The sequence below is a fragment of the Danio rerio genome, chromosome 6 (genome assembly GCF_049306965.1).
Source record: "Danio rerio strain Tuebingen ecotype United States chromosome 6, GRCz12tu, whole genome shotgun sequence".
Taxonomy (NCBI): Eukaryota; Metazoa; Chordata; class Actinopteri; order Cypriniformes; family Danionidae; genus Danio; species Danio rerio.
In genome coordinates, this window is record NC_133181.1 from 6,084,263 (window position 1) to 6,105,294 (window position 21,032).

The 21,032-nt window shown below is 36.2% G+C and overlaps 1 protein-coding gene across 2 annotated transcripts in view; it reads left to right on the plus strand.

Moving 5' to 3' along the window:
* Window positions 1-20,334, plus strand: part of pcdh9 (protocadherin 9) — a 512,656-nt gene extending 492,322 nt beyond the window's left edge. Inside the window, exon 5 of one of the 2 annotated variants that reach the window (XM_009302118.5) lies at window positions 17,178-20,334. In XM_009302118.5, coding sequence (XP_009300393.1) covers window positions 17,178-17,557 — 380 coding nt within the window. In that variant the 3' untranslated portion in view covers window positions 17,558-20,334. The remainder of the gene's footprint in view (window positions 1-17,177) is intronic. The other variant, XM_009302119.5, reaches the window with a different exon arrangement.
* Window positions 20,335-21,032: the final 698 nt, after the last annotated feature.

Here is a 21,032-nt window from a genome sequence, read left to right on the forward strand (position 1 = left end):
TGGATGATTGATTGATCCAGCAGACAAGATGGACAGTTGGATGGATGATTGAATTGGCAGACATGATGGATGGTTGAGCCAGCAGACATGATGTATGGATGGAAGATCGAATCAGCAGACATGATGAATGGATGGATGGATGGATGGATATGTGGATGATTGAACCGGCAGACATAATGAATGGATGGATGGATGAATAGATGGATGATTGAACCGACAGATGGATGAATGATTTAACCAGCACACATGATGTATGAATGTATGGATGATGGATGGATGGGTGGATGATCGAACTAGCAGAGAGAATGGATGGATGTATGAACGGGCAGACATAATGGATGGATGATTGAACCAGCAGACATAAATTATGGATGGCTGGATTGAAATTTCTGTCTTTCTTCCTGCAGACACCTACAGATTTGCAACAGATTTTGTTTAATGCCAGTCTATGGTCTTCATTGGCTGCCTATGAAACAGCTTTGACCCTCAAACACTGTAGTTATGGCTGAGGTTTGGAAGAGTTTGCTTTGTTGTACACTCATGCCTTATTTTCCTCTACTAGTATCTCATTAGTCAGATGATCATTCTGTAAAAGAAGAATCTAATTAACCGTCATGTGATCTCAAATTTACCAACAATAACTGCGATGAAAAGAGCCTGTAATGTTAACTGTTGTTATCTGGCTTCTCATTTCATTACAATAGACATCCGAGTGAATGAGCACATTTTCATGAATAGAGAGATGCCAAACACAATGAAAAACAGGTGGCATGATATTCCCCAAGCTTCCTGTTGTTTCACAGCCCGAGTTGCCTGCCACTTTTGACGAAAACGACTCCGCAGCAGAGCTCATTTTCTAGGAAATCAACTGAAGTCTAATAATTGGAAGAATGACCCGAAGTGAGATGCTGAACAACAAGCATTTCAAGGTTTTTTTTTTTTAATTCCTCTTTGTTTTTTGTTTTTCACAAGGGCGATAGAGTTGACTTTCGGTAAGCTGCATCTGAGAGCGATCATTATTCATGAAAGAACGCATCAGTAATGCCACTTATTTGTAAACATGATATTTTGGAAGGGGGGAAAGAAGAAAGGACGGCCAGAACAAAGGAAAGAATATGTTTCCTAATGACACAGCTCCACTTTCCATGTTTCCTTTTTAATCAAAGTGTAGCTGGAGCGTTGCTTTCCTCTGGCTTCTGATTGTGTTCACCTTGGATGCCATAACCTTGGCGTCAACATAATAACATCTGCAGGAAAAAAAGAGTATTGTACTAGGAACCTTTGATTGTGAGCAGTTTTAATCCAAGTCTGTGGAGCTGTCAACAAAAAAACCCCTGTGTTTTTACATTTCCCTCTTCTAAAATAACATTAAATTATAGAAGATAGGGAACAAATCTGACTTTACAGATCACTAATCAGTTGGTAAATCAGCAGAAGTGCACAATTCTGCCATTTTCTTTGAAACAGATCCATTTGTTTAGTTCTTATCGACTGAGCGGTGATCATGCTTATTTGAAGATGACATGAAAAACGGTCTTGAATACTTTTAACTTCTTTAATGTGATGCATTAGTAAAGGTACTTGTGACAATACAGAAACTTTCTGTACTGCCCCTATTTTGTGTTTACTTCCTTTGTCACTGACTTTTATAATGAGTTCATCCCCATTGGATGCTACAAACAATTACAATGATGTAAAATTATATAAAAGGGTTTTTTTTCTGAGAGAGAGTTCTGACCTCCAGTGTGGGAGTGGTGTTTGCGTCACCAAGTTGCGTTGCGGGTGTGGCTCTGCCTGGGTCTGAGGAAGCTGAGGAAGAGATGCGGCGATGCTCAAGTTTTCACTGACTTGTCCTTTATAGCCACCTTAATAGCAAGTTTCCGTGTAATTGCTGACGAGTGCCATGCAGTCTTACGTTACTTTCGTGTTACAAAGTTTTCAGTGTCGATGTGTTAGGACACCTCCGAAAACTGCTCCCTGTTCGTCACTTCTGTCTGTTCTGCCAAGTCACCTGCCAGCCAGTGAACTGCTGACATGTAACCTCCTGACATCACCACTGCTCTTGGGTCAGTTTCACTCATACACTTACATACATACATTCTCCACCCAACCTCCCTTTATTTTCATTTAATTAGATATTTGAGAAAATTGAAAAGTTTTGTTTATTTATTTCTTGGTGTGTTTGTTGTTGTTTTTTGAGGGGAATCTTGTTTTGGGTTACTTAAAATGATTGTAGGATATTGACTATATAAATATTTATTTTTTGGTATTGTTGTTACTTGTAGTTGTATTTGCCATTTAAATTAGTTCATTAAATCTTTCTAAGTGGAATCCGATTTTCTTGTTCTTATTTCGTATGGTTCTATGTTACTGTATGTAACGGAGGGTCTTGTATAAGTTTTGTTTTCGCTATCCTGGGTAATTATTTATACAGTTAGATTTATTTGTGGCAAGGTTTAAAACTTGTCTGGCACCCGAAATCATGTGTAAAATTTGTTAATATATGTATGTTATATATATATATATATATAATATATAATTATTATTTTTTTATTTATTTTTTTTTTTTGTCCGAGGGTAAACACACACTAGCCACACTAAGGCTTATAAACGCACAAAAAGATTACTTTTTTTATTTTCAACATTGAAGTGGAAACTGAGGCTCTGTCCACACGAACACAGGGATTTTCATTTTGGCTGCGGTTTCATTGTTTCTTCTAGGGCTGGGCGATAAAATTGGTATCGATATTTATTGACCGAACACCATTGTCAACATCGATAAAAAAAAGTTTGATATGTAGTTTTGATATGAAGCGCTATAGTTTTTTTTAATATGTGGCTGCCGAGCGCAGCCACATATTTAGTAGTGCGAATAAGCTTGGGGTGTAAGTTTGTCATTTCCAATGGAGGCGCATGACTTGCACAACGCGCATATGGGAGTGACGCACACGTGTTGTGTAAGTGGCGCGCATGTGAACTACACACATTTTCTACACAGACAAACACAGCGCACCCAAACACTGCAGTGCTTTTTGCTTTTCTCCATAAACTTGCATCAGAGCTGTAGCAAGGGTTTATCCCTTTATCATTCTCTGAGAAAATGGTTGATGACCACTAGTTACGATAGACATTAAGAGAGCGTGCTCATCACTTCAAGTCGCCATAAAAACACATGCAAAATTGAGTGCCTTATTGCAGCAGTGAGGAGATTGTAAATAAAACAGGATGTAAGGATGTCGCCAGAGTGGCTTTTTGGTTTCATTTCTTGTGCATCCCATCCACTAGCTCCCTATCTGTAAGATTGTTTAGCATGGGGGTTAACCGTTAAGAATCAAAAGCAGGATTTTTCGATTGTTAAAGGTAGACTATGTTAAAGAGATGAAATATCCGGTGATCTTTGTAGACACTTCGGTTCTGTACACACAAAAATCTGTATATCAGGAGTTTTCTTCTATCATGAGATTACAATTTATTTTGCCTGAGTAAAGCTGCAGTTACACTAGAGTTTTGAGTGTTTAAACTTCTGTTGGACAGTGCTTCGAAAAGGGGCAGGGTTAAACAAAATGGTGCGACACTGATAATAGTGGGCGATTGCTAAATATTTTTCATTTCTGCACAGAGAGATCACATTTTGATCTTCTTTCATGCTGTGTCCCAATTCGCATACTTTTACTATGCCCTAAAAGTATGTACTTTTTTTCTGAAGAAAAAGTATACACTTTTTAGTGTGCAACAGAAGCGTATGCAAGCTTTGAGATATACTTTTTCCTCGTTAACAGGTTGTTATGTTGCTTAGTTACATCCCCTGTCAATCATCTTAACACATAATCTACATTTCTTTCATATTTAATTACACAAGCCTCTCTACTTGATGTTTGGTCTCACACGTCCACCATGTTTGTAGTTTATTTACACTTTTACCAGGGAATTCTAGTTCTAATCGAATTTATATCCAACACGCAATGCATTGTGGGCAATATTAGTGTGGAGAGGTAAGCATGATCGAACACCCAATGAGGGGGGAGAGCATGCTCAGAGCCTGGCGGCTAATCAGCAGGCCAATCAGAAATAATAAATAACACCTGTTTGTTCTAGTGATTGAGCCGAAGAGACAACGTTCTTAAGGAGAAGAGAAGGAGCAGCCGGGGAGAGGAGAGAGCACACACACACCTGAACTGCTACACGTGTTGTGCATTGAAAAATAAAAATAAAAGTATATTATTTACCTGATATCGCCGACCCTGTCTTCTTCTTCCCACACAACAACGAACGATACTACAATTAGCAGTTAGAGTATAGACGGTTCTACACGTCGAATTTACACTGGAAATACTAGATCATCCGGGAACCTTTTTCGTATTCTTTTTTTAAACATACTCTAATTTGTGACATACTAATTGTTTTTTCGAATACTATTTAGGATGGATAGTATGAGAATTGGGATGCAGCATTGGTCTCAGCAGGTCAGAGTTCTCAAAGATTCAACTTCGGAATGCAGGTACATGCAAAACTTGTTGCATAAGCTTGTCTTTTTTATGCAGTGTGACTGTGGCATAAGTTGTAAAGGCTCCACCCTCTTCTGGAAAGTGGGTGGGAACCTGCAAATTATTTGCATTTAAATACACTCAAGAAAAAAAAGAAGAAAAAATGTTTGTTTTCTTCCATTTAAAAGGACAAATTTGCAGCATTGTATGTTTAATGATCCATGATGGGGTATTGTGAGTCAAAATCTTAAAGCCACATTCTGGAGACACCTGAGACGTTACGTCACCTTGCGTCTTTTTAAAAGCATAATATGACCCCTTTATTAAAATGAAAGAATGAAATTGGTTGGCCACACCAAATCTTTATTTAATTCAACTTGATTAGACAGAATTGACCAGTTATCCCTGATATCCACATCGTCTTGGATTAGTCTCAGTTGGACTGTGTTGGGTTTGTTTCGTTCAGCCCAACCCAGCAGGTCATCATGGCGGATCGATACTTGGTGGATATCGGACGTCGGTTTGAGACAGGTCTCATGGAGCATCAATTTGTATGTTAATGGAAGATGCAACCCTGTCAGCGGAATGGAAATCACAATTAAAGGGATAAAATGGGAAGAGAACAGAGCTGGAGTAATTTAGTTAACATGGCTAGAGCAGAGGGTCATTCGACATGATCAATCTCACTCTGCCATTGAAATGATATCATTAAGATGGAGGAAGCTGGGAAATAGGTTTGAAATGCATCGATCGTAGAGGCTGGAGGGGGGGATTGATATCAACGCCATGACCTAACATTTTCCAGGTCGCATTCTATACCTGACATATTTCCTGTTAAAGGGCATTGTTGTAAAATAACTAATTCGCTTACTGTTGCTTTCAATATGAATATTAGCCATCCACACAGAACACCCAAACAAACTATTACCAAGAGCCTAGCAACCACCCACAACAAATATGTAAAACATCCTCGCAGCCTTTTACCCCAAACACCCCAAACCAAGCAAAGTTACAGCCATTTATTCAGGTATTCAGGTAAGACCCGAGCAACAGCCTAGTAACCACCTGCAACATCACAATTACATACACATTTTTTTTTTAAATCCTAGCAACTACAGTACTTTGCAACATGTTTCAGCTTGTATATTCACATTACCAAAACCAGTTATACACGCAGACATACCCTAGCAACTAACTACAACACCCTAGCAACCATACAAGCAAAATTTTGCAGCCATATGTTGACACAAACATTAAGTATACACTAGTATGCATTAGTATCCACTCTTGCAACCAACTATCACCACCATAGTAACACCACAACTGAAAATGAAGACACCCTAGCAACCATTCAGAAACAGGTTCCATCCATATGTCGACTTAAATAGCAGGTGGGTACCCTATCGATCACTTTGCAAAGCATGTCAGCCATATTCTGACACAAATATCAGTTATTCACACAAAACACACCCTAGCAACCAACCACAACACCCTAGCAACTGCTTAGCAACATTTTCCAGCCATATGTTGACACAAACATAAAGTATACACTAGTGTCCACTCTATCACCACCATAGTAACACCACAACTGAAAATTAAGACACCCTAGCAACCATTTAGAAACAGGTTCCATCCATATGTCGACTTAAATAGCAGGTACCCACACAGAAGACCCTATCAATCACTTTGCAAAGCATGTCAGCCATATACTGACACAAATACCAATTATTCAAACAAAACACACCCTAGCAACCAACAACAAAACCCTAGCAACCACTTAGCAACATGTTCCAGCCATATGTTGACACAAACATTAAGTATACATGGGTGTGCATTGTTATTTACCCTCGCAACCAACCATCACTACCATAGTAACATCACAACAGAATATTTAGACACCCTAGCAACCATTCAGAAACAGGTTCCATCCATATCTCGACTTAAATAGCAGGTACTCACACAAAAGACCCTATTAATCACTTTTTTTTAGCACATGCCAGCCACATACTGACACAAATACCAGTGATTCACACAGAACACACCCTAGCAACCAGCATCAACACCCTAGCAACCACGCTAGCAACACGTTCTAGCCATTTGTTGCACAAACATTAAGTATACACAAGTATGCATTTGTATCCACGCTTGTAACCAACTAGCACCACCATAGTAACACCACAACAGAATATTAAGACACCCTAGCAACCATTCAGCAACAGGCCCCATCCGTATCTCGACATAATAATCATGTATTTGCACAAAAGGCCCTAGCGACCACTTAGAAACATGTTCCTGCCATATCTCAGAGCCGGAATATTAATAAGACATGATGGACAACCACGCTAAGCACTCTAGCGGAGAAACATGCTAAATTTAAACGTTCAAACATCTTAGCGACCACCTACAGCATACAATAGCTACCTTTTTTCCTCTTCACTCACATTTCCTTTTCTCCATTTGCTTTTATTTTCATCCCTGAGCACAGCACTTTATATGCAGACCAGTTGAGTAACCTCAGGTGCTCCACGTACAGTCTTTTGAACAGGAAAGCCATTCAAAAGGGGGAATGTTTTTAAATAAAGGAAATGCATTTCGTCGGTGGTGTTTGAGGGTGAAATTGTTTTCTTCTGTGAAGTGTGTGTTTCCGTCCTCTCTCTCCGTTTCCTGTGGCGCGCAAGGGTTGTCTGTCAGAAATCAGAAAATCCTCTCAAATTCACCATAAAGTTACTGTGGTTTGAAAGCTCTCGCACACATAATACACTGTTAGAGAGGGAAATGTGGGGCAAGTTCAAACAGAGTCACGCGTTCGCTCTCCCTCTCTCTCTCTCTCCCGTCTCGTTCTCTCTTTCCAATCTCATTTGTGAAATTCATTTTCCTGTCACCGTGACTCAGTCTCTAATTCATCCCTCATGATTCCTCATGTCAGTCCCATAATGCCATGCTCCCATGCCTCCTCAGAGACCATTAGAGGAGTGATAGGGATGGACTGTGTCTTGCTCAGCGACATGCGAGCGGTTTGTGAGGAAGGAGAAGGCAAGGACTTACAGACCATCAGTAAACTGTCTAATGCATATTTGGCTTTGCTAAAATGACAAGCTGCAATCTGATTGGCTGACTCCGTGCAATTACCGGGAGTCTGGGCGCGGAGGTTTTATCAGTCTGCCTAGAAACAAAATCATGTTTAAAAGTTTCCAAGCAGTTAAAGTGCGGAGAAATTGAATGCTAGAGTTTGGGAAGTCCATTGCAAATAACTGCACTGTTATATAAGTACGAATAATAGTAGTTGGGCAAGCAGTTTTATTCAGAAAGATCTTTAGAGGATGTGTTCTTGTTTCGAGTTTCACCAGAAAGAAAAGTGTGTGCGTGTGTTATACACAATCACCGGCCACTTTATTAGGTACACCTTACTAGTACTGGGTTGGACCCCTTTTTGCCTTCAGATCTGCCTTAATCCTTCGTGACATAGATTCAACAAGGTACTGGAAGAATTTGGGTTCATATTGACAATAGCATCACGCAGTTGTCAGCTGCACATCCATGATGCAAATCTCCCATTCAAAATTCACATTTGTGCTGCCCATTACATTACAAACCACAGGAAAGAGCAAGTTTTTCAGCAGGATAGCGCTTATTCTCATACTTCAGCCTCCACATAAAAGTTCCTGAAAGCAAAGAAGGTCAAGGTGCTCCAGGATTGGCCAGCCCAGTAACCTGAAATGAACATTATTAAGCATGTCTGGGGTAAAATGAAGGAGAAGGCATTGCAGATGAATCCAAAGAATCTTGATGAACTCTGGGAGTCCTGCTGGAATGCTTTCTTTACCATTCCAGATTACTTTATTAAAAAGTGATTTGAGTCATGCAGAGATGTAGTAGAAGTCAGACACAATATTAATGCTTTTTTCCACTGCAGCATGACTTTATATTCTATACTGGACATTATTCTGGTAAAATAATCCTAATCTAGAGGTCTTCACCTTTCATTTATTCCACTTCTGATACCAAATGATCAACTAGAAGTCAAGTTATTATTTGTTTTTCCTAAAACTTGGATAGGCGACAAGACTTATGTCAGGTAGTGTACAGTACTCCCATTGTCTACTCTTTTTTTATTTATTAAATATTACTTAAATAAAATACTTCTCTCAACATTTATATCACTATTTAGTAGTGCATTTTCATAAAAAAATGTGTGAATCTCAAACGTCTCTCGCGAGTGTCATTTGTGCCCGCGCTGTTCTCGTGTGAACCCAACGGAGGCCGCTGTCGAGTAACTATTTGTCTGACTGACTAAGAGACTGAATGATTAACTGGGCGACGGCCCAATCGGCCGGCCCGACCCGACCCACCCTCCTCCTCCTCCTTCCCTTAACCCGGTTTTAATGATTGACCTGCCCGCGCGCTTGCTTCCATAAACTCAAGCAACAATTTACAAAAGCCGTCCAGAAAAAGAAAAGCCCCCTTGTCTGATTTAGATTTTCGGATTTTGCTACATTCTCACCCTGTTATGAACTCGTTCACTTTATATTTTGGATTCTGTTTTTGTCTTACCTGATTTCTGGAACCGGTCTTCCCCAGACTCGAACCCAGTCGTCGCAGCCAGCTCCTCTCCGCGTCACCACTCCGCGAACGTACACGATGAGCTAACTGGACAAACTGGTTGCGGCGAGAAAGCCCTCCACACGGAGGTAAGCTGTCAGCCAGTGAGCACAAAGAGGAACGGCGTCACACCGCCCCGTAGCGTTCGCTTAAAAAAATTAAATGCAGCCATACGTACCTCCAGCTATGTAAGTCGCAGCTTCCAGAAACGTCATTGGGACTACGTTTTCAGAATGAGCTTAAGTTGACAAAAAAAAGTACACGTATATATATTCTGGTAGTGGTGCAGTAATAAAAGCAGAAACTTGGTAGCAGGTCATAATACTAATACTGTTTTCTCAATGCATTGGAAGGGGGTGGCAAGAGCAATTAAACCATTCTGACTCCATCTGGAAAATTAAAAATGCCGAATGCCCGCAGGAGCCTGAAAATTACAGAGTGGCAGCCCTAAAAAAATAAACTCCTTTTAACGTCGCCATCACGTCGCAATAAACACATATGTCTGAATGCGTGGAGGCTGTTCTGTTCTTCTGTTAGCTTATTTTCCCTTGATAACAGACGGGGACTGACAGGTCTCCCTCCGGGGATAAATATTTAAATTCATGAGGAAATAGGGCTGCCTTCTATAAATGGCACGAGTATACAGTGGGAAAAAAAATGTAGTGACAAAAATCTCTGAACGTCAGCGCGTATGCCGCATTCATTATTATTTGTTGCTGACGTGATCGGCGCTGCATTTTCGTATCACACATTATGGATGTAAATCAGACTTTGTGCCATTATTTTGCATTCGCACAAACATGTCAGAGTGATGGAAATATGGATTACGGTGCAGGTATGGAGCTTTAGTCCTGATGAGGGATGAGGGCCAGATCTAATGCTGCTTTATGGGACGCTGAAGCACCAAATGGCCCATGTTATTAGCCTGATGACAAGAGAGGAATGGAGGCTGCCATCATAGGAATAGATTAACTCCTGAGGAGGGTTGATCATGGAGAAACGCTGCCATTGAATGATGTTTGGATGTGTTCACCAAAGGCTGTGTTCTAATATCTGCTGTTAGGAGCCATCAATGGATGATGCAAACATTTCGAGGATGCGCACTTTTGACCTCTTTAAGTCGTCAACACATTGGATTGGATTGCTGTCGTAGTGTAACTTATGATGGCCAATAGAGCTCAATGGCACTGACGTAAAAGGGATAGTTCACCTAAAACTGAAAATTCTGTCATGATTTAGTCAAACCAATGTTCCAAACTAATTAAGTTGTGTTGTTGTTGTTGTAAAAATGAATTAAGAAATTGTAATAATAATAACAGTGGCTAATAAAATAATGACTTATATACACTCTCCGGCCACTTTATTAGGTACACCTTCCTTATACCAGGTTGGACCCCCTTTTTGCCCTTAGAACTGCCTTAATCCTTTGTGGCATAGATTCCTCAGACAGGATGTGCGCAGGGTCTTAAAAAGTATTGAAAGCTGATATCAATTGAAGTCAATTATGAGAAAATTAAGGCCCTTAAAAGGTATTAAAAAGTCTTAATTGCGTTTTTAAGAGGTCTTAAATTTTATTCAAGAGTTATGCAAAGTGTTTGACTCCAAAAAAGCATAAATATATTTATTTTCCGCCTAATACTAAAGCTGTGTCGCCTCACAGCATGAATGCGCTGGGTCGCTGGTTCGAACTACGTCTCAGTTGGCATTTCTGTGTGGAGTTTGCATGTTCTCCCTGCCTTTGCGTGGGTTTCCTCCGGGTGCTCCGGTTTCCCCCACAGTCCAAAAACATGCGGTACAGGTGAATTGGGTAGGCTAAATTGTCTGTAGTGTATGAGTGTGTGTGTGAATGTTTCCCAGAGATGGGTTGCGGCTGGAAGGGCATCTGCTGCGTAAAAACTTGCTGGATAAGTTGGCGGTTCATTCCGCTGTGGCGACCCCGAATTAATAAAGGGACTAAGCCGACAAGAAAAGGAAAGGAATATTAACAATGGCATGCTTGATCAACGCGATTGGTTCAGGCCGGGGCATGTCCGGTCAAGCTCCTCCATCCGGGTGATGTTACGTAATTTGCAACAGGTGATGTTGTGCTCTCCACGTGTAGCCAAACATTAGAGCGAAACAGACGGCAAAATGGGAAAATGTAAGTTTGCGTAGAATAACGAGTTTAAACAGTGGCTGAACCCTGACGCATTATTTATTCTTTCAAGCTTCGTTTCTTCCAAGCTTATCTGAGTTCTGTTGCATTGTTGTGCTTCATTGATTTATTCAACTACAACTGTTTATTATGTTAAAGGCTTGATACTTACTAGAACTTGAAGTGGCGATGAGGTCTTAAAATATTCTGAGAAGGTCTTTAGGACGTCTTAAAAAGGTATTTAGGATTCCTGCATATACCCTGTTAGAGATTTTGGTCCATATTGACATGATAGCATCACGCAGTTGCATTTGTCAGCTGCACATCCATAATACGAATCTCCCTTTCCACCGCATCCCAAGGGTGCTCTATTGGATTGAGTTCTGGTGACTGTGGAGGTCACTGTGGACATTGTCATGTTTAAGAAACCAGTCTGAGATGATTCGTGCTTTATGGCATGGCTATCAGAATATGGGTACGGTGTGGTCATAAAGGCATGGACATGCTCAGCAACAATACTTGTGTAGGCTGTGGTGTTGACACGATGCTCAGTTGATACTAATAGGCCCAAAGTGTGCAAGAAAATATCCCCCACACTATTAAATCACCACCACCAGACTGAACCGTTGATACAGGATGAATACATGCTTTCATGTTGTTGACACCATATCTTGACCCTACCATTTGAATGTCGCAGCAGAAATCGAGATTCATCATTTTTCCAATCTTCTGTTGAACAATTCTGGTGAGCCTGTGCCAATTGTAGCCTCAGTTTCCTGTTCTTATCTAACAGGAGTGGCACACGGTGTGGTCTTCTGCGGCTGTAGCCCATCCGCCTCAAAGTTGGACGTGTTGTGTGTGTTAAGAGATGCTCTTCTGCAGACCTCAGTTGTATCGAGCGGTTATTTGAGTTACTGTTGCCTTTCAATCTGCTTGAACCAGTCTGGCCATTCTCCTCTGACCTCTGGCATCAACAAGGCATTTGCACCCACAGAACTACCACTCACTGGATATTTTCTCTTTTTTTTCAGATCATTCTCTGTAAATCCTAAAGATGGTTTTGCGTGAAAATTCAAGTAGATCAGCAGTTTCTGAAATACTCAGACCAGCCCGTCTGGCACCAGCAACTATGCCACATTCAAAGTCACTTAAATCCCCTTTCTTCTCCATTCTGATGCTCGGTTTGAACTGCAGCAGTTCGTCTTGATCATGTCTACTTGCCCAAATGCATTGAGTTGCTGCCATGTGATTGGCTGATTAAAAATTTCCGTGAGCAAACAGTTGGACAGGCGTACCTAATAAAGTGGCCGGTAAGTGTACAAGTGAATGATTTGATAGAAAATAAAAAATAATAAAAAATAATAATAATAGCAGATAAAATAACCCAAATCAAGACAAATTAATTTCTGCTAAAATTGCACGTAAGATGAGCACTGCTTTTTCAGCTGGAACAGACAGTTTGACTGAAGCAAACAAAAAAAAAAAACACCTGCATCTGGACACTCTTGCTTTTAAAATGTCCCTATCAGTGTTACAGGCAAACATATGCTCTTGGTTTTTCCAGCATTGGAGTAGAAATTCAGGCGTTTATCACAGACCACTGGTTGCACTGTTCTCGGTCCAGCTCGAAAGCTCCGTCTCCCACCAGCTGCTGAGTGATAAAACACGGGCCTAAAGTTGATTCGAAAGCAGCTTGAACTGCTAAATATAAAGTGCTGTGAGATTAACTCCAGCATCTCGTCTCGTCTCATCACAGAACAGAACAGCTCCAGTTTCAGTTTGTTTAGCAACACGCCGAAAATCCCTTCTGTTCATTATGTCACTCATATCTGTCACAGTAAACAATCAAAGAAAAAGACAAACATCACAAACATTAAAACACTGCGTTACGGCCTGTGCTCAAGCAGATACTATTTATATATTTATATATTATATAGTATTATATACTATTTAATATTTACAATAATAATAATAATAAAAATAATAATGAATAAAATTATATTATTATAAATAATATGTAATATGTATATTTGAAGTAATAATAATAATAATAATAATAATAATAATAATAATTATTATTATTATTATTATTATTATTATTATTGTTTTTAATAAAAATAGTATTATAATATATTGTAAATTTATATAAAATGAATTATAAATAATAGTAATAATACTACTAATAATAAAAGTATCATAATACATTAAAATTATATAATAATTATATAAATATAAAAATTTATACAAAATATAATATATTTACTTTAGTAACGATATCATGCCACTGTAAAAAAACACACTTTAATAATAATAATAATAATAATAATAATAATAATAATAATAATAATAATAATTATTATTATTATTATAAAGACATTATTATTATTAATAATAATAATAATAATATTAAGAAATAATGTAATATTTATTTGAGTTATAGTAATATTAAAAATACAAATATTTAAATAATTTAATTTCATATAAAAATAAATGATTAATAATAATAATAATAATAATAATAATAATAATAATAATAATAATAACAACAACAATAATAAAAATAATAATAATGATAAGTTATGTAAAGTAACAGGTTCACTTTTATTATACTGTAATATTATAGCATTCTGTTGAAAAAACACACACTTTCATTTTAACACCACTCTGTGAACAGCGGACACAGGGCATCTATTATTCATGCACTTTGTGTAATACAACACTGTTCGGAGCGCTAGGGTTTCAATCCTGCCTCTAATTTTCACTGTAACAACTAACATTTCCAACATTTCCTACAATGAACAAAGGGCCTTGGAAAAAAGCACAGTATATAGGGAGATCAGAGATCGGCGATGTGTGTTTGTGAGAGCCGTATGAACTCAATATGAAAGACAGACACATGCCGGAGCCGGACGGAGACCATGAATAAATAAAAAGAGGAGGAAAAACAGCCAAATCTCTTCATAATTGGTGTGATAAGGCGTAAATGACTGCCAGAGTTACTGTAGGAATCCCTGAAGCAAAGAGATATTTATGGCATCACTTTAAAACACATCAGGACAAAGGACATATGAGTAATAGCACAAACAACATCATCTGAACACAGCTCTTTTATTCAAGCCAACACTGCAAATAAAGCTTTTTCACATAGTTTTTGTTTTGTTTTAAATCAAACCGTCTAAAGATTCTTAAATCAAGAAGAATTTTCTAGACAAGCAAAAATGTAGTCAGAAATAATATGCTCTTTCTTAAAACAAGCACACTATTTTGCCAATTGGCTAAGCAAATTAATCTTTAATTACGCTGCAATTTAATGTCTTATATGTCTTAAGTAAGCTAAATAATCTGCTAATAATCTGTTAATAATCTAAACAAATGAGGAAAGTAAAATAATATATATATATATATATATATATATATATATATATATATATATATATATATATATATATATATATATATATATATATATATATATATATATAATTTTCTTTTGTCTAGAAAATGCTTCTTGATTTAAAAAAGTAGAAATTAAATTACAATCATTCAATTAATATTTAATAATTAAATTATTTTGATTCATATGATTATTTTGTCTTAATTCAAGTAAAGTATTTTTTATTTCAGTTTTTTATTCCTATTTTAATTATTTTGGTTGATATTATTATTATTAATTATTTTTTTATATTTACATAATTTTAAATAATAGTATTGTTTCTTTATTAAATTGAAATATTATATAGATTAATTATTAAATATAAATGTGCATATTATTATTATTATTATTAATTTGTTTGGTTAATAATTGATTTATTTAAAACTTATTATAAAATAAGAATAAAATAATGGTATGAATTGTGTATAATAATAATAATAATAATAATAATAATAATAATAATAATAATAATAATAATATTTTTTGATAATTATCATTATAACATTATACAATTATTATTATGTAATATAATTATTAAAATATAATATTGGAATAATAATAATAATAATAATAATAATAATATCTTGATAATAAAACATTATTATTATTATTATTATTATTATTATTGTTATTATTGTTGTTGTTGTTGTTGTTTGCAATATAAACAATATAAAATTCTAATATTAATAATAATAGTAATATTTTATTATCATCATTATATTATCATCATTATTATACCGTTATTATTATTAATAACATTATTATTGTTGTTGATATATTGTTAAACAGCTTTTTCCACATTGTCTTATCAAATCTACATTAAATATGAGTTATTAATTATTCCTCTCAGCATGAGGCATTTGCTTGTTAAGGCTTACTGAATAACATGCAGTGTTGCATAAAACTTTATTAAAGCTTTACTCAAGTTGCACGATCTACAACATTTTTAAATACTGTCATTACAGTTATCATTTACCTACTTATCTTTATTTTGTCCAGCGCAGGATTAAATAACTCCACAAGCCAGCGTGATGATGTAAATACTAAATGTCTCCTTGAGAATTATCTTCATTATCTCCCTGATTATATTTGACAATGCTGTTGAGCCAACGTTTCCACATTGATTCCCACAATGAACTTTGCATCTCGGTGTGGGAGGAATGTCAGAGTTTTACACTGTATTTAAAGTCAAATATAGTCAGCAGAGTTATCGGTTTGTTCGGGGTCTTATGCATGGGAGATTTCGAGCAGCATTGATATCGACAGTGATTAACTGTTTTAGATCGGTGTGTGCTGTTGATTTGATAAATACAGTCATATCAGGCGATGGATTGCTGTTTGCAATTCTTTTGGAAATTGACATGAAGCATTACAGCGCAATATTTTAAAACATGTCATTAAAAATAATTCAAGTGAAGTTTTAGTTAACTAAAAAGTATTTTTATTGACATGTATGTATGTATGTATGTATGTATGTATGTATGTATGTATGCATCTCCAAGTCTGTTCTGGCCTTGTTGGGGCTGTTAATTTTGTGAAATGATGTGAATTTTATTAATATTATATTATCATTTTTGTATTCATATTTATGGGAATGCCGTGGATCTTATTTAAAATACCTAATTTATATAATAATAATAATAATAATGATATTTTTTATAACTATTATTATTATTATTATTATTCCTACAACAGCAATAGAAGGTATTATTATTAGAATAATCTAATAATAATGATACTGATAAAAATAATAATAATAATAATAATAATAATAATAATAATAATACATTTTTATTATCATCTTATTATTTTTTATTACTATCAGTATTATTATGTAATATACATTTAACAAAATTAAATGAAAATAATTATTGATATTGTTATTATTATTATTATTATTAAAGTTTTATTATCATCATATTATTATTAAATATATTATTACCATCCATATTATCATGTATTATACATATAGCAATATAATAATATTATTAATGATAATAAATAAATAAATAAATACATAAATAAATAAATGAATAAATAATAATAATTATACCAATAATAATACAATTTTAATAAAAAATGATTATTATTATTATTATTATTAGTAGTAGTAGTAGTAGTAGTAGTAGTAGTAGTAGTAGTAGTATTACCATTATTACTATCATTACTATTATCTACCATACATATAACAAATTATTATTATTATTATTATATATTTTTTAATCATAATAATAATCATAATAATAGTTATGGCAAAATAATATTATTATTATCATTATTTTAATTGGTTTATTATTATTATTATTATTATTATTATCATCTAACATATGAAGATAGCAATATAATATTTTGCCAAATGTCACATTTTCCAAATAAACAAATGCATCGCATCTCATACATCGTTTCCATTCAATTTTGCACATCTATATACATGTTTCTTTTTGTAATGTAATATAATGTAATGTGTATTTATTTTGAATGCTGTACAGATCTCATCATTTCTGCTCTCTTTCTTCTATGTCCACAGATGGACCTCTAGGACCCCGAGGCCTGGTGGAGGCCACAGAGATGTGCACTCAAGAGTGTCTGGTTCTGGGACACTCCGACAACTGTTGGATGCCGCCGAGCCTGACCTCATACCCATCACCCAAGTCCCCCGTATCCTCCTTCAACACCCAGAAGGAGTGGGCGAAAGAGAGACTCCTGAACGGACACACTCTGAGCCGCAGCTGGAAGAGTGACCGCGTGGGACAGGAGCCGTTCGGGGACCGCAAGACCTTCGGGAGCTCCGAGGGACATTTTGGGAGTGGCGGTGGTGGTGTTCATATGGCCGACATCCCATTGGCCAGCCTGAAATCTTACCAGCCTGCATCCGGCCCCGACAGTCCTAAAGAACAGCAGCTTTAAGAGCTTCTTCTTTTTTTTTCTGGTTTGGGATTCGTTTATTGTATTCTTCGTTTATCCCTGCGACTTTGGAGAGCTTTAGTCCATTCCGGTTTTCTTTCTTAGATTGATTGCTAATGCGGTGTGATAGTTACGTGTATGGAGTAGACCTTAGACTTTTAAACGCTTATGCAGGACAGTATACTATCGAATCCGAATTTCCCTTCGAACTCATCACGGATTGCTGCAAAATCGACATTCAATGGAATCATCGTATACTTCGTCTTGAACAGAGACCGCAAAAACAAACGTTCAAGATTAAAAACAGGGCTGTGCTCTATGTATTATGATTATAAAAAAAAAAGGAAAAAAAAAACATAATAACGGCTGACCAATATATACAAATATTGTGACGTGGTTGTTTTTTTGAGATGTTTTGGGACTATATTAATCAACACCATCCAAGAAAAGTGGAAAGTGAGAAAGCGTTGTGCTGATAACACTGTTTAGTGGAAATCGTTTTAGTCTGTCATCGTCGACGTGTTTGTAAATAGGACTTAATACTAACCGATTTTATGTACTTGTAATAATCACATGGGATAGATCAGTGAACCTGACAGCTGTCTTTTATCATTCGTCGTACAGGACGCCTTGTTTTTATTGGCTTTTTTTGTCATAAACGTCATCGTCTTCTAGAACTGAGGACCACCGTCTGGATTTGGAAAGCAAAATACACGGATGTAAACATGTTCCTGCAGCCCCTTTGGAGACTTAAAGGGATAGTTCACCCTTAAAAAGTTACAAGTGTTGGTTTATTTGCTCACCTTCAGGCTATTTGGGATGTACAGCAGCTTATAAGGGTTAATGTTTTTCCTTCTCTTCAGTATACGATTAGAAAATAGTTTAAAGTGCTTGGCGATTGGTGATTCATAAAATGGTCATAACTTTGAGAGTAAAAAAAAACATTCATTCATACAGTTTCCTTTACCTTAGTCTCTATTTCAGAGGTCGCCACAGTGGAACGAACCATCAACTAGGCATGGAACAATAACCATGTTAAAGGTATACCGCGATTTAGAAAAGTTAAGGTTTTAAAACCATCAACATTTTCTGCTATACCATTTTTGAGGTACAGTTGAAGTCAGAATTATTAGCCCCCTTCGATTTCTTTTCTTCTTTTTTAAATATTTTCCAAATGATGTTTAACAGAGCAAGGACATTTTCACAGTATGTCTGATAATATTTTTGTCTTCTGGAGAAAGTCTTATTTGTTTTATTTCGGCTAGAATAAAAGCAGTTTTAATTTTTTTAAACACCATTTTAGGAACAAAATTATTATCCCCTATAGGATATTTTTTTCTCGATAGTCTACAGAACAAATTATCATTATACAATAACTTGCCTAATTACCCCAACTCGTCTAGTTACCCTAAGTGACCTAGTTACACCTTTAAATGTCACTTTAAGCTGTATAGAAGTGTCTTGAACAATATCTAGTAAAATATTATTTACTGGCAAAGATAAAATAAATCCATTATTAGAAATGAGTTATTAAAACTATTATGTTTAGAAATGTGTTGAAGAAATCTGCTCTCCATTAAATAGAAATTTGGGAAAAAATAAACAAGCGGTCTAATAATTCAGGGGGGCTAATCATTCTGACTTCAAGTGTGTAAGATTTTTTTATTTTAGGACAACAAAAAGATCTCCAAAGATGCTGTTTTAAAATGTAAATAAATCCAAATATTTAATTTTTTTTTCTAAATTTAAATATATTGTGTACAAAGGTGAAAAAGGTTTTTTTTTTTTTTTTTTTTTTTTACCCAGACATTTAAAAAGAAACTATTTTAGAGCAGTAATCTCAATACCATGAAACAGTGATATTTATATCCAAGGTTATCATACTATCAGAATCTTATGCCCATGCCTACCATCAACTGCTCCAGCATATGGTTTATGCAGCGGATGCCCTTCCAGCCGCAGACCAGTACTGGGAAATACCCATACACACTCATACACTACAGCCTAGGCTGCACGATTCTAGCTAAAATTAGAAATTACAATTTCTTTTGCTTAAAATCAAGATCACGATTTACTGAAAATGTTGCATGCAGAACTGTTGGAAAATAATTTATTTGTGTTGAATTTTAACAGGCGAGGCAGTGGCGCAGTAGGTAGTGCTGTCGCCTCACAGCAAGAAGGTCGCTGGGTCGCTGGTTCAAACCTCGGCTCAGTTGGCGTTTCTATGTGGAGTTTGCATGTTCTCCCTGTCTTTGCGTGGGTTTCCTCCGGGTGCTCCGGTTTCCCCCACAGTCCAAAGACACGCGGTACAGGTGAATTGGGTAGGCTAAATTGTCCGTAGTGTGTGAATGTGTGTGTGATGTTTCCCAGAGATGGGTTGCAGCTGGAAGGGCATCCGCTGCGTAAAACCTTGTTGGATAAGTTGGCCGTTCGTTCCGCTGTGGTGACCCCGGATTAATAAAGGGACTAAGCCGAAGGTAAATGAATGAATGACTGAAGATGAGCAGACAAACAGCGGGTTTTTAATTTTTAGGGTTGAACTATCTTTTTTAACGAATGAATCCTGGATAATGTCAATCAGTCATGACATTGCACAATCGAGTCGATGAACCTGGCGAACGTATTTTTTCAAAGCTATTTTGTATTGTTGATGTAAATGCTCAATTTCTACTTACTGAAATGGAAAGCGTGATGTCTTTTCCTCCAAAAAAAAAAAAAGAAAAAAAGGGAAAAAAGAAGAACCATGTTACAATTCAACAGCAATATATTTGTAAATTCTAATTTCGAATGTCATTCTTGTACATGTTTCATTGAACTTGTGCTTTAATTGAGAGTAATTTTTGCAAGCTCTGAAAACTCAAATATCTTTTTTTTTTTTTTTTTTAATCTGAGGGGGGGTTTCTTCATGTATGCCCACGATTTTGACATGCGAGAGAAGTGTGTAGTTTTCATGTCTGTGAATTCATGAATTATGCTGCGTATTGTACCAATCTATGAGAAAAAAAAAAAAAAAAAAAAAAAAAAAACAATCGCCGGCAGCCACAAGTCTCTGGATGCCGAACACAGTAAATGTTTGTCAGGCGCCAATATACTCAAGTCATTCCAGATTAAAATATATATATGAATATATATATACAAATTGTCCAAACTAGGAGAAGGTAATAAAAGATGCGTTAAGATGAGCATGTGCGTAATTCAACGACTGAGATTTCATTTTGATCTGTATTTTGATTCTTTTATTCCTGAATACCGTTCATTTTTTTTCCCGATTTTTTCACATGGCATGGCAGCCAGTTCAAACGATGAAAACCGCATGCTTAATGAAACGAAATAGCTTTACAATGACTTAGTTTCACCTTCTTTTCATTCAGTTGATGATTATTGATTTGTAACAGTGAAGTCATTCATTTTGTATAGCACCTTTATGTTGAATCACGCTATATAAAACACACATGCGCACACACACACACACACACAC